Source organism: Rhea americana, unplaced genomic scaffold, assembly GCF_003343005.1.
Source record: "Rhea americana isolate MKP2758 unplaced genomic scaffold, rheAme1 scaffold_58, whole genome shotgun sequence".
NCBI classification, from domain to species: domain Eukaryota; kingdom Metazoa; phylum Chordata; class Aves; order Rheiformes; family Rheidae; genus Rhea; species Rhea americana.
The window spans coordinates 1,716,518-1,731,717 of NW_028186734.1; the positions used below are offsets into that span (position 1 = coordinate 1,716,518).

A 15,200-nucleotide genomic window follows, 5' to 3' on the forward strand; every position below is an offset into this window, starting at 1 on the left:
ATTATAAATGAAAAAGATAGCTAATATTTCCCCATGAAAAAGAATGAGGGAAAAGGAAGAGGTTTGCAGTCACATGCCAAAACACATTATACCATGCAAGACTAGAGCAAGCACACGCATTTATACAGTATATTGTTAAGATCCATTGGAAAGTGCAAATGCTAATTAGGAATGTGAACCAGCTAACCTCAACATCATTTAAAGTCCAATTATTTCTACCGGGATTTCATGATACTAATCTGTTTGACCTTGTTCCAGTGATCATGCTCACTAGAGTTATTATAGTAATTGTACTGAATTTCATGCCAGGCTAGTGCTAGTGTTGCATTGTTCACTGGCAGCTTGACAGCTTTTCTGAAGAAAGTAGCTGTGTTGTGTTTGCATATGTATTCGTGCAGAAAGAAAGATGCAGACGCTTTCCWTTTAAAATCCAAGTCCACGGCTGTGATGGCTGTTTCTCTTTCTGTGCTCCTTGATTGAACAGAGAAGAGAGAGAACTTTTAATTCATTTGGRTGCCCTGACCTTGTAGTTACTATACAGTGGAGATGACGGCTATTGGTGGCTGTTGGTGTTTGGCTGTGGGTCATGCTTTCTGTCTTTGGGTTTTCCTTTGCCTATAAAACCCTCTTTGAATGTGATCTCTTGTAATCGCTTTCATATAGCAGAGTGTACCTGCTTGCTGCAGATTGCTTCCTCCCCCACCTCTTGCTCAGCATTTTGTATACACATGAGACTGCAGTATTGTATGCAAAAATAGCACCACTCTAAAATGTAACACTTTGGAGGTTGCAGTAGCTTTAATTTCTAGGAAGCTGAGAAGGCTGTTTTCTGCTCTTCAACCACTCGTCCTATTTCCCTATCAGTGAGAGGAAGGTAATCTGTTAGTGAGTAAAAATAGAGTATGAGAGGAGAGAAAGGGAGGAGAGCCCTCTACATTTCAGTCAGGTGTGTGGAGGGGAAGACTGTTAACCCCGTAGTGCCTGCAGAGAGACACACAGAGATCACAGAGTCAGAGCCGTGTTGGCAGGAGGAAATTTGGAAGGGCAGCTGATCTAGCCGCTTGTTTGAACAGGATGATGGCCAACACTAGGCCAGGTCAGCTGTGCCTGGCTGATGCCTTGAAAACCTCCAAGGGTAAAAGTTTCTCAGCCTCAGTAAGGAACTGGTACTGGTGCTGCATGACTTCTCTGGTGAGAAGTGCAGAGTTGGATTCTGCCTGGAACAGGCCAATGTGAAAGGCCCTCCAATGTAGATACCTTCCTGCTGGACTAAAACTAGAAGAGATGGCCAATCCGGTACAATTGTGGTTGCCAAAATAAGTGCAAGTGCATTGTCGTGGGAGAGAGTGCATCAGAGAGCAGCTGACAAAGCTTTGCCCCCTTAATGCAGGAGAACTTGCTGCTGATCTAAAATCTTTAGAAGCAACTGCCATTCCTTTGGGGCATCACCATGTATGAGGACCCTCTCACCAGGGTGGAAAGGGAATGGTACACACTCAAATACACTGTGCTCTGTCTGGCTTCTGTGCTGGCCCAACTTAAAGTAATGCTGGGGGTACTCCTGCAGTGCTTTCTGCTCTGCTTGGTGTAGGAGGAGATCTGCTTTTATGGATCCTGATACGTCTTACTGTAGCACAATTAGCTTCTAGTCTAAGAAGTAAAGTCCAGAAYGTAACATTTGAAATACTCCTGATCACTTCCTTGTATCACTCTAAATAGCAAAGATGGTTCCTGTGGTCTTAGTAGTTCCTGCATGACAAGGAAGTTGATGTCATGTATTCAGTTGTTTGTTACCGATTTTCCACATAACTTTCCTATGGGCTTATCACAATATAGTATGGTTTTGACAGCTTGATTGCTGTGATACAGGATATTACTTGAGGTCCTTATGAAGAATAGGTTGACCATGAATCTGCAATGTGTACTTGTAGCTCAGGCCAACAACATCCAGGGCTTCATTAGGCACAGCATTGCCAGGAAGTTGAGAAGAGTAAACCTTCACCCTACTCGGCATTGGTGAGACCACATCTGAAGTGCTATGTCCGAGATGTGGACCTACTTGGAATGAGTCCAGTGAAGGGCCATGCAGATGATTAATAGAGTGTGTTGGAACATCTGACAAATGAGGAGAGTGTATAAATACGTGATTGGGAGGGGCTRTAAAGAGGATAGACCCAGACTCTTCACAGTGGTACCTTGCAATAGAACGAGAGGCCCGGGAGACAAGCTGAAACACAAGAAATCCCACTTAAACATTAGAAAACACCTCTTGACTGTGAAGGTGGTTGAACACTGGAASAGGTTGCCTAGAGAGGTTGTAGAGCCTCCATCCTTGGAGAGATTCAAAATCCAACTTGGCAYAGCCCTGGGCAGCCTGCTCCAGCTGACCCTGCTTGAGCAAGGCAGTTGGTCCTGGTAATCTCCAGAGGTCCCTTCTAGCCTCAGATACTCTATAATTCTCTGATTATATTCATGTGCAGTTCTTACTTCATGGCTGAAATGAGAATGTATCTGTAACTAAGGCTTGCCTTTTTTTTTTTTCTTTTTAATAATGTCCATTCATCTTAAGTACATTACAGCTTATGGATTTAACCACAATGAAGAAAAACTTTGTCACAAAGAAGTACTAGGCATTGTACCCAAAAGTTCACTAGTGAGAATAATTGACTTTACAATAATCCCATTATACGTGCAGTGCTACGATGAAGTACTTCATTGTTGTGCTCCTCATTTGCAATGATGCACAATGTGTTGTCTTGGTCTAGCAGTTTTGTTACAGCGAGCGGGATAGGAACGTACTGGAGGGATAATGCCTGGAGGAGATCCCTGAACTTGAGACGTTACAGACCAGTGCAAGTACATGTTTGTTCCATCCTCCAGTTCCGTAGGCCACTAGTTGAAATATGTATTTTTTTATGATCCGGTGTTTTTAATAGTGTTAACTATGTCATTTCTCATTTTCAGTGCTGCTGAGCAATGGTCATTAGTGGCCAAGATATAAAAAGGGAGAAGATGCATTAGGGCATTGGGTGGGGGTACGTTGAGCTGGGTCCAGAGACAGAAAAAGACCATGAATCAGGAAATGAARGAAAAATTGGAATGGGAGGTGTCAGATAAGGTCAGTGCTGCTGAGAGCAGGGAGCTGGGGTGGGCATAGCTGGGAAGGAGGAGGCAGAGCAGAAGCCATGTGAGAAGCTGACTTGGAGGAGTCTGAACATGGACTGATTCTGGGGAAGCCAATTAGGGGAGCGGGAGAGCCTTTTGTAGCCTTCTGCCTCCCGAGGAGGAAGAGGCTCAAGTCCAAAAACAGAAGAGAAGCTGGCGAAGAAAGGCACAGTTTCTCCTCTCCCTTGTATGTGGGAATTTCTGGCGGGTGCAAACTTGCCAAGTTTACTGCTGTTGGCTCTTTTCACTGGGAGCTTGACCAAGAGGCTGTTTTTTCCTATTCTCACTTCGAGTAAGAACCATGGGTTTTATATAATTTCGGGGAAGTGCCTGTGAGAAGTGTAAACTTTTTTGCTCCCTGGCTTTTGTACTCATTTATACTGTCCARTCTAGATTTTATATATATTTCAGTTGTCTGTTTCACAAACTTTAAGGAAAAAGGACTTTCTTTTCCAAATCTGTATGTTTTATTTCATCCCRTTTGTGTTTGAGGAATAACTAAGAATAATTTTGGAGGAGACTCTTGCTATATTTACATTTTGGAACAACTCTTCATTTAGTTGGTTAATACTTTATAACATGAACTTAAAAAAATTGTTTTGATCTACTGAAAGCATTACAGAGGCACTAAGCGCACTTTGTGGACTACTGAGGATAGCTTGACATTTTTTTGCAATAAGCTGTAATTCATACTAACCAGCAGATTGTCAGTCTTTCATTCCCTTAGACTTGTCGCTCCAAAATGGTAGAAAGCAAAGGTTTAAGGTGGATTTAGAAGCTGTATGARTTTGTAACTGGATTTTTGTTTTCTTCCATTCTCTCTCTGACTCATGGCAAAGGAATGATATCCATACCTCATCTATCATGCTTATTTAGACACATGTTGAAGTAAAAGCAATTAATAGGAGCATGGAAGGTCTGCCYATTTGCTTTAATTGCTTATTCCTAACTAAAGCACTTAATTTCCTATAGGTTTATGCAGTAGTCTCCTCTCATTGTGTTTTTATGCAACGTTATTTTTAAAAGAGATAATGTATGCTAATRTTGCGTGTGTGCCTGCATTGGTACTGTGCAGCAGTGCTGTATGTAGATACACAAATAATCCTGAGGGAGTTTCCTTCATTTTTGATGTAGCATAGCCCCACACAACTGCTTCCTACAATTCTCTGTAAAAACATCATACCTTGTAGCTACTAGCTACTATTTCTCAAAGCTGACATCTGTGCAAATGCATGGATCAGCGAGATAAAGCTGCTCCTGTTTTGACCTTGTATGACTCTTGAGACAGGACATTGAAGTGTTACAATTCAAATACATGTAAATCGTGCAGACAGGTGGTTTTTTGAAGTGGGTATCATACAGGTTTAACCTACTTAGTTCTCTCTATTCAGGATAAGCACTTAGTTTACTATCAAGTAGAAAAGCAAGAAATTCAGCAAAATGTAGCATAGCTTTTTTCTTGCAGAAATGTGATTATTTTGGCTTGAAAGTTCAGACTTCGTTCYTCTGTGTGCATCAGTAGTGGAATCTTCCTCTTTATCTGTTTGCTCATCTCCATGGAGTTTAAAGTATAAAACCACCAGCCTCTATTATCTACTTCCAAGTTTGTGGCTTGAAGAATTAACTGAACATTTGTTTGAAATCATAGAGCAACTGAGGTTATAGTTMTGCTTCCTAATATAGGGTTGAAAGCGTGTGAAAAGGAGAATAAGGTCCTAGAGCTGCTTACTCAAATGGTGTAAGAAGACACAGTAAATGAAATTAAGGCAGTACACACTATTTGCAATACACTTCTGCAGTGTGTTTTCTTCTCAGCTGAAGAAGACTTGTTAGAATTCATCAACCTCATTTCTCAGTTTTACCATCAATAAAACTATAGAAGCTATTTCCCTCCTTCCTGTCTAATGTACCATCACATCTTGAATATAAATACTGAATTAAACATAAATTAGGTTATGCACTGCATCTTACACCATTATTTTTCATAATGTTTTTGCTAGGTGTTAGACAGCAACCCTCAATTTTTTATTTTTCATTGGCTTGCTTACCACTTCTAAATCAGTTTTGAGGCCGCTCTGGGCTCTACCATTCTGTTGGCATAGTTGTGTCAGTTTGGATTGTGAAATATTCACACGCTCCAGCCAACATTGCTGTGCTGGCAACGTGGTGTRGGTGCAGCTTAACTGACAGAAGAGCGCTGTTCTCCGCTCCGTGTATGTAGCTTAGGGAGTTGGTGCAGGAGGAAGAATGCTGCCTGCCCGCTAAGGGACCCTGATAAAATAGCTGTCGTGGCAGGGCTGCTGTAGAGGAGAGGAGACGTGGATCCAGATGGCTGACATTTAAGGAATGGCGGACCGTAATGAATATACTCGGTGTAACTTGACCACAAATAGTCACTGCGTAACACGGAAAACAATAATCTGTGCAGTGTTCTGGATTTGCCCTCATTATTTTAATGAAGATAAATTCTAAAGCAGTGTTCTGTCTTCCTTTGTCGTAGGCTCCAGTGTCGTGTTTGAAGTAAGAAGTGTATTTCCATTCTGCTTAGAGTCATGTGTAACAGCTAAAGAAACTGTTTCACTGACATCAAGTTTAAGCTAAAATGTTTATATATGTATGTATGTCTCTATGTTTGAAAAAAAATTGGAGAGAACGTTTCTTTTTTCTTCAGCTGAGCTGCACTCCGGCAGACAGTATCTGATGAAACAATGGCCCAAATATTTTTTGAATTCTTTATCATAACTAATGCATATTAAATTTGCATAGGAAGCCTATAAAAAGGACTTTTCTCCCCCCCTTCTTTTTTTGAGGATTTTTTTTCAGTGCAGTGTAACACTGAGAATGAGGGTGACCTGAATTTTTGCTGCCTAACATAAGAGGTACTATGAGGGTTCTGCTAAGGGATTTTACTATTGACAGTGAGATATCTTCTCATATAACCTGTTAGCAGTAAAGAGATTAGCAATTAAGGTGAGTGAAATGCTGGAAAACTGCTTTCTTACCCAGTTGCTTTCCAGTGAGATACTGTGCTCTTTTCATTGACTGCAGTGTATTGTGTTTACGTGTATACGATACAAAAAAAAGATCCTGGAATTGGTCCATGGTGTTAATGAAGCAAGAAATACCTCCACATTCACTTTTTCCTCCAGCAGATTGCCCTGGAGTCACAGCTTTGATAACCCACTCCTGGGAATATTTTGTACTATTGTTTGCTACTACTCTTGCATATAAAGAAAGCTCTATTTTTTGCTGAGATACAACCTTGGAATAAACTCGAAGTAGCAGTTTCTGAAAGGCAGAATAAATCTTCTAATTGARACTAGAAACATGATGTCTATTAATTTATATTTTAACTCCTCAACAGGACCTGAATTTTTATGAAAAGCAGATTTGTCCCATTCAGTAGATTCTTACGAAGCTCCAGATCAATAGGTTTGAAAGATAGGTCAGTTTAAATAAGTCARTTTTGGGTTACCTATTTGAGAATTAAACAGCAAAGGTGTTACTTTAATGCTCATACCAGTTTATTTTGCAAGCATGATTTTTTTTTTTTCATTTCCCACAGAAACGTTCCAGAGGTCAAGTTCTATTTGACAAAGTGTGTGAGCATCTGAACCTTTTGGAAAAGGACTACTTTGGACTAACATACAGAGACACAGAAAACCAAAAGGTAACACACAAACTTTGGTTGGCCTTTTGGTATGTGGGCTTCAGATTTCCCCTTATACAGTCCCCCTAAACAGTTGCCAACAGTCCAGAACTTTTTATCTTTCTTTCCAGTCTGCATGTATGTAGTTAGAGTTATTATTTTTTGGTACTGCTTTGTGCCTCCTGAGAACATCCCCTGCACTTCCTTGGCTTCCACCTGTGTTGGCTGTGTATGACATCAAAGAAGTTAATCATGTAGCTGGTTCTCTTTCTAGTAGGATCTATTTCATTAACACCATAGGTGAAAGTCAGATTTACACTCCTGGATGTATTACTGAACATATAACACTCAAATGTGGCTTATTTAATGCTATGGCTGGGATAAAGATAGAATGTGATTCACTGCTGCTGCTAACTGCTGAGATAAAGTTTTGGCTTTAAGACTTGACTTACTCTGTCTTAGCATTATTGTTGATTTGGCTGAAGACGCAAGTCTTAAGAAGCAGTTAGCAGCAAGAGTGAATCCCATTCTGTCTGTCTATATCTCAACTTTAGCATTAAATAAGCTATTAACAGTGTGGAAGAAAATTAAAGGTTCAGATGTTAAATACATATATATTATTGTGGACACATTATGATAAAAAAAAAGAATATTAAAGGATCATTTTAAAATGTTGTGTATGTGTTGGTGTTTTAAGGTAAATATTTTGAAAGAATCCCATACCAGAACTTCTTAGCAAGCTGTGCCATAGCCCAGCAGAGCTTGCCAGATGGAGGCGTTCTGAGCTCGGCATGGCCTCAAAGGTCTTCCCTTAGGTAGCTGGACCTATTACTACTTTTTTAGTTGTTACGTCCTGTGAGAACATTTATATTTTCTAGGCTTCTCATTGTTTCGGTTATGTATGATACAAAAGTAATCAGCCTGTGGTTCTTTTTTTCTCTTTCTTCCCCTCTCTTTRCAGACTTCAAAATATGAGGATTTTGTCCCTGAGTCAGAAAATCACTTAAACAGACACTAGGTCCATGCCAGTTCAGGATAACACTTAARCATACGCTTAATTTTGAGTTGTGGTTAAAGTTAGGCAGATGTGTAAGTGCATTTCCAAATAGGTATGCTTTCCTTTATTGGGAACAAAAAAATGCATTCATTATTAACAGGTGGTTTAGAAGTGCTAAACATTTATAGATCACCAATTACTCTCTGCAGAGATTAATAGCTAAAAGAATAATTGACCGACACTATTGATCAATAACATGCATAATTTTAATGTTAGAGTAGTTATCCATTCACCTCTATTCTCTGCCAAATGCCTTCCAGTCAGACAATATTGTGTCCACATCACGTCACATTTGAAAATAGAAATTCTGATGCATCTTTAATTTATAGCTGCATAGTGTGCTTTCATGCTCAAAAATAGTTGGAGCTCTTTTAGCTTCATGATTAGTGCTACTGACTGGGTTTGGACAGCTGCAGACTGGTTGTTTTTGTTGTGGGGGTTTTGTTGTGTTCTGTTTGTTTGATATTTCTTTAATATTTTTGCTCTGATACATTTGTTTGTCTTTCCTTGGAGAAGGTGGAACTTTCCTATGGGAAGYGAACTTTTTGTTCTGTACTGTGCAACGCATTTTAAATATTAATTTAACTCTGTTAGAAGACAATGCAGGAGCGCAAGGACTTTATCTCCCAATATCTGAGAGTCAGAGAAGTGGGTACAAAGCAGAGTGCTTCATAAATTTTAGGCTTTGGCTGGAGCTGAAACGCCAAGAGGCAGCGAGCTGCTGCGYGCCCTCTCCGGAGGATTTGTGTCTCAGCCAACGGCGCTCCTCAGCAGCCAGAGAGTAGTAACACGTTGCCRTGATAATTCCCCACCTCCTCGGCAGGGTCTTCTCACATAGCCAGCAAGCTCTGCACGGCAYCTCGGCGGTGATTCTGCCGTTAGTCTCCGCTGGTGCCCCGCAGTAACCCCTCGCGCTTACGCTGGGTTGCAAATACGGAGGTGTCCCGTGCCATGCTTGCTGACAGTACAGCAAGACTTTTCAGTACGCTCAGGCCTTCAAGGATTAAATCAACACAACTTCGTGACAAGCTCATGGAAATCCAGTTGGCATTTTCCCAGAAGCTATTTTGGAAGGAGGTTTCTGTGGATTGTTTTGTTTTTTTAATTTCAAACCGTTCAGCTGAGACAGTTAATAAAATCCTGATTCTACCCAGGGCCGCACATTGAAACTGAGTGTTATTCCTGTCTACTGCTATTCCGAAAATAAAGGAATGGACCTTCAAGTYTTCTAGGACTGTCTCATAGCACTGTTTTAAAAATAATGTTTATTGTATTTTCTAATTCAAATTGAAAAAGGAAACATTTTCTTTTCAGAATTGGTTGGACCCTGCCAAGGAAATCAAAAAGCAGATCCGAAGTAAGTTTGTTATCATTTCTGTGTTTATTTCAGGGGATCTGGAGAGATTTCATGCTGGTGTATCCAGAGATCAAAATCTGATAAAATGTGTCTCCTTCCAAACTGTAATCTATATTTGCAAACCTATCAGACCTCTTTTTAGCCAAACCAGGTAGCAGAGACAGAGAAGTGATTCCCTGACATCCTAGTGAGATTTCTTTGGTGCCAGACACCCAGTTTCACTCATTGGCTGTTACAGCTGTATAGGCTTATTCCTAAGTCGTTGGGGTAATTCAGAACTCCTGGGTGTAAGTGATCATCTTGTAACACCAGGCACACTGCAGCTCATGGGCTTTTTTGTGGTCAGGAGCACTCACCCGCTGCTGGTGCTAGACGCAGCCTTAGTTTCTCAGTCCACACGGTCTCCTAAACAGTGGAGAGTCAGCCCATGCAGACCTCGCGAGCAGGCTAGGTAGCCTTTCCCACATCTGCTCCGACGTGATGAAAGGAGAAAACTGGTAAGGTCCCCTGTGTGGAGACTTTGCTGTTGAAATGAGTTGCAATAGGATTTGGCAAGTACCAGCGGCACTGCTTTCGGAGCTGTCACGTTAGTGTTTTATTACATTTGCTGCTTAGCTGCAAACCTTAGTCCTGAGGTCAGTAAACCAACCAAATGTCCGCTCAGGCACTAAGACGAGCAGGACTAGGTCGTTCCTCCCAGCCTGCGGCTGCAACCTGCTGTATAAGCCCTGGAGGCTCAAAAACAGAGTAAGGGCCAAGGACAAAGTCTCTCTGAGCCATAAATAGTGCACGTGGTCTAAGTGACTGACACCGTCTCACTGCACCACGTATAGGGAGGCTGCCCGGCCGGACACCTCTGCAACTGGATCGCTCTTCGTCCTGGTACACGGCTCATATAAATGCCTCACCCGCTTCTCGTGGGAGATGCTGGGAGATTTACAGGACAAGCTAGAGGGAGTGCTGGCCCCTTCTCCCCAGCTTTAGAGTAGCAGGAGAGCTGCAGGGAAGGGGCAGAGGTCTTCCTGCCCCCACAGTGAGGTTGGTTATGGCCACTGTGACCTATCACAGAACTTAAATTTCTCATTCTTCTGCTGCATCTTGTCCCAAATCTCTGGATTTTCTGAATGTTTTAGGTATTTTATCACATAAAGAGATCAGACAATTACTCAGGACCAGAAAACATGAAGTGACGTTACTAAAAACAACTTGACATTTGCAGAGATGCAAAAACCTAAAGTTTGACATTAAACAACATAACCTTAGGGGATTGAGCCACAGTTAAAATTATTTCTTTGCATTACCTTTGTTTAGACCGTATCCAGGAACACTGTTAAAATCCTGTAGTAAATAGCACTCCATCAAAGTGTCTTTCTTCTCTGCATTTCAAAAACTTGAACTTTGCTACAAAAATGACCATTCAATTCACAGAGAATCAGTCAATTTTTTGCTTCACATGTGTATTTTAAAAAGCTCAGTTGTTAAATTTAGCTCTCTGCTGTGTTAGAAATTCAAAAATGTCTCATAGAAAAACCATGTCACAGCTGCCAGGCTCAAAATGTGACCTAATTATTTTCCCCCTCTCTTTTAAAAATTGATGAAATGTTTGTTTGTATAACTTTCTTGTCAGGAAAATCTCAGTAGTTTGTGTCTACACGTTTTGTAAATAATGCTTCTGTGCTTTTACAAACAAATGCACCTGGTAGCTTACATTTGTTGGACCAAGCCTAGCAAAAGTCACTTCCCCCTCCAGGATTCAAAGGGTTAATTTACACTGAGTGGAAAACTTCCTCAGTTACTAGGAACAACTGCATCTTTCCACCAGTATTACTTTCATTACACGTAAGTGATCTGCAATGAGAAATAACCAAGATTTGTGTTTCATTGTATGCCTTCTTTTAATCTACTAAAAGGGTGGGTCCAGAAAGCGCTGCAAACCTTGATGAGTCAAATTATGTTGATTGTCAGTGCAAGTAAAACAGTTCAGCTTGAAACTCCTGATTTGAAATGCATTTAATATGTGCCCAAGCCATGAGTTAGACAGTGAAAGGTTGTGACAGCGAGAGATTAACCAGGGGAGAAAAGTCTAGTCCTGAACCTGATGCAGGGGACAGTTGTATTTGTAGAAGATGACAGCAATAATYTGCTTGCTTTATAGAATTCACCTTACAAGTTTGGAACAGGAAAACTTTGGAAAAGTAGGACTCTTACACACGGCAATATTCATGAATGGTTAAAAAAAATATATGTAATGCTACTAAATGTGGATTGAGTGGTAGAAAACTCAGAGATCCCTGATTCCATGGTAAACAAGCAGGATTTCATTCCAGTGTTTGAAAAATTTAAGCTGTCACTGTGTAGAAGGCCTCTAGTTTGCACCCCATTAGTTTTAACCCTCTAGTGTGAACAGAGCTGTGTTGTATTTAAACCCATGTAAGTGAGGAGAGAAGGCCTCTTACTCTGTTACCCTAGCCAGCTGTGCTCCCAAGGGATATACGATAGGTTTTATTTATTTTGTGTGTGCCAGGAGCCAGGCACAGATTTATTGGCAGCAGCCTCGAAGCCCCCCTGCCCTCCACCGTACGTCCAGTGGCCGGACTGGCTCTCGGCCCGTTACCCATTCCCAGGTGGGACATGTCCCAGCCTCACTGCTGGGCAGCTCTTCCTCCCATAGGCTCTTACGGCACAACAAAGTGGAAAAGGTCCTCAGATGAAGGAACTCCAAAATTTCACCAGGAGCTGAAATCCTAATGGTAAATGCTGGTAAAGTGTCCAGTTACTATGATTTTGGTTTCTTGACTGCAGAGATATTGTGACTTAAATGACAGAAATACGTATAGAGAGATTTTTCCCACAACAAAGGCCTAGGTGAAAAGTTCTTTCACTAAAATGTCACCATGTTGCTTGCTAGAACATCCCATTTTTTTTTACTACTTTTTACTTGTATTTGAGATGTGCACTAGCATAACTTGTCACCTTTTTCAGAATAGCTTTTATGTTTGTGTTATGTTTAATTCTTTCTTAGTTTTAGTCTCGATATTCTTAGCCACACTTAAAGCTAACTTTCCAGAAAATTTTTACAAAATACTTGCCATGATGCAAACCAATATCCTAAGGGTCACCTAAAGTTACTGAAATTCCCAAATAAGAGTTCCCCAGTCTTGAAGGCCCTTTTTCAGTTACGGCCTCCGTGTTTGTCCTTTCAGTTTTGTCTGCGCGGCAGTTTATGTCTGCTGAAGGCAGGAGCTGTGTGCTGAAACAGCACTCGGYGACGGTGCCGATAAGCCTGTACGGACAGATAAGAGTTCAGCACTGCACACGTGACTCTCGTTACGTACTGGAAGCTCGTTTATACACYAGTTTGTGGTGCTTCCAGTGCCGCTGCGTTTCGAGTTACTTGTTTTTAAACCTTGTATAGGTTGCGTTTCCAGATTGTTGATCCCTGTAACCATTTTTTTGACCGKTTTTTTCTTTAATTTCAAATGTTAACAATACATTGCTGCTCCCTTAGGGCCCTTGCTTCAGTGAAAATCTTACTAAATAAGAAAAGTTCTGTAAGATCTGGTCTAATACTGTAATTGTGAGGAGAAAAAGTAACATCTCCAGACCAGGAAAAAGATACTATATCCTGTTTTTATGAATTGCCTGACTGGAGTATTTTAAAGTCTGTTAGTAATCTAATAGCATGGACATCTCTATTTGCACTTGTACTTTTCTAATATGTACTTTTAGTAATCCTCTACTCTTTTCCAGGTGGTGCTTGGCAGTTTGCATTTAACGTGAAATTCTACCCTCCAGACCCWGCCCAGCTATCTGAAGATATTACCAGGTGTTTAAAACATTAAATATCTTTCTAGAAGGGGCTTAAAAGCTGGGTTTGATAGTGCTTACACTGTGATTATCAGAGAAAAGGAATGTTTTGCATTGTGCTTCCTAACTGTTAGGAGTTTATGGAAAATATGTGATGCTTTGGCAGAAGAGAGACTATGAACAGTTTTTAGTCCTCTGAGCTAAGAAAGCTTTCACTTTTTCATAACTTGACTCTAAAATCAGGCATTTCCAATATACATGTTCTTGAGAGTTGATTGTACTTTAAATTTTCACAGAGATGGCCACTGCCCAGTCTTGCCAGTGGTAGCAAGCTTTTATTGTCAGTGAAATCGCAACTATGAAAGGAGAGAATGGAGATAAGAATAAGCATGCTTGTAATTTTTGTATGTCCTCTAACTCGGTATGCAGTTGATGCTCACAGTACAGTGAATGTGTACTGCTTCCTGCTATCCAGCGGTCACTTGCCTCTGCAGGCTGCACCTCAGCCGCCTGTTTTAGTCGTGAGATTGCAAGCACAAACAGAAAACACTCACTTGGTTTTCTCCATAGTGTAAGACAGAAGAGATTTCTAAGCCATGAGGAGTTTTATGCAATAGGCAAGCTTGCTCCCTAGCCCATTCTAACATTTTGAAACCTCTTAGTATTTTAGCCGTTTGTTGCTTTGTGGATTAAAGAAGTGTTCAGATAAAGCCTTCAGCATAGAACAGAGTACCTCTGCGCTAGGCAAGGGAATATAATACATATTGAATATGTATATTGAATATAATATAATCACATATAATGAAAGACTGTGTCCCAAAAGTTCACGGTTAAACAGAAGTAAAGGGAGAGACTGGCAGAATGGAAGGATTGCTTTTTTTTCTCATGTATAATTGGACTCAACACACAGAGGATCTCTCTGCAGTGTAGGACTTAGGAATATTTCCTAATTCCTAGCTTTGAATGCACATCCCACCCTTGGGGTAAGACCTGGATATGAAGCCAAAGATCATTCTCTAGCTCACAGCCAGAGCACGCTGACATCAGGCTTACAGTAAGACTTGTGGTGGAGCCAGGAGGTCTGTCTCACCCTTACAACTCCCACAAGAGCTCTCTGCCTCAACCACAAATCCAGCAAATATTATTTTTCAGTTTTTCCTCATTCCTTTTATCTGGTTCTTTTTTGCACTGTTCATCACAATATTTTACAGAGCATTTACTGTTTAAATGTATTTCTGAGAAAGCTGCATAACTTATTAATAAGACAGCTTTTTTTTTGAATTTCTTGCAGTTCATCTACCCTTTAAGAAGCAGTATCTGGTGCTGCTTTTTTCTCCTCAATAAAAAAAAACACATATAAGCTAACTATATATCTAAGTTTTATTTATTTATTATATGAAATTCTTACATTGTAAATCAAATGAGCAAAATTGCCCAGAGTATCTGTATAAAGAAAGACACCCTGGAATGTTTAATGGAGATTTCTTTATCTAGCATAAACAATATGACAACCTACTTTATTAAGAAATCTCCATGCTGCTTTATAAAGATTAATCAATTAAGTCTTAGTACCCACAGCTCAGGCAAGGATTTTTTTTTTTTTTTAATCCTTGTTAACACCTGAAAAACCTTATGCTTGAGCGTTTTCAGCAAGGTAGTAGCAGCAGAAGAATTGAGACGTTCTTGCGGCTCTTTGGGCACATTCTCCTTCTCTAAAAGTGCTGGAAGAGGACTGTCTAAATTGTTCTCGCGCTCTGTTGCAGGTACTACCTCTGCTTGCAGCTGAGAGATGACATAGTCTCTGGTCGGCTGCCCTGCTCTTTTGTCACGCTCGCTCTCCTGGGCTCCTATACTGTGCAGTCAGAGCTTGGCGATTACGACCCCGATGAATATGGCAGCGACTATGTCAGTGAATTCCGCTTTGCACCAAACCACACTAAAGAACTGGAAGACAAAGTCATTGAGTTGCACAAGAGCCACAGGTAAGCAGAGAATACGCATGTAGATTGTCGCCTGCATTCAGCTCCATCATGAATTGTGAAAATCTGCCATGTCTTGCTGAATTATAGCACTTAATAAGGGTATTTTTAGGAAAAGACACTTTTCCATTTCTTTGGTTAGAGATGTGCAGCAGAGCTTTAGTTCTGACAGATATCTTGCTGTGT

General features: G+C 40.7%; 1 protein-coding gene across 15 annotated transcripts in view; it reads left to right on the forward strand.

Annotated features, from left to right (window-relative positions):
- EPB41L3 (erythrocyte membrane protein band 4.1 like 3) overlaps window positions 1-15,200 on the forward strand; it is a 132,797-nt gene that overhangs the window by 84,251 nt on the left and 33,346 nt on the right. For all 15 annotated transcript variants that reach the window (XM_085319292.1, XM_085319306.1, XM_085319291.1 and 12 more), the window contains exons 4-7: window positions 6,731-6,835; window positions 9,186-9,228; window positions 12,979-13,054; window positions 14,799-15,017. In XM_085319292.1, coding sequence (XP_085175418.1) covers window positions 6,731-6,835; window positions 9,186-9,228; window positions 12,979-13,054; window positions 14,799-15,017 — 443 coding nt within the window. The remainder of the gene's footprint in view (window positions 1-6,730; window positions 6,836-9,185; window positions 9,229-12,978; window positions 13,055-14,798; window positions 15,018-15,200) is intronic.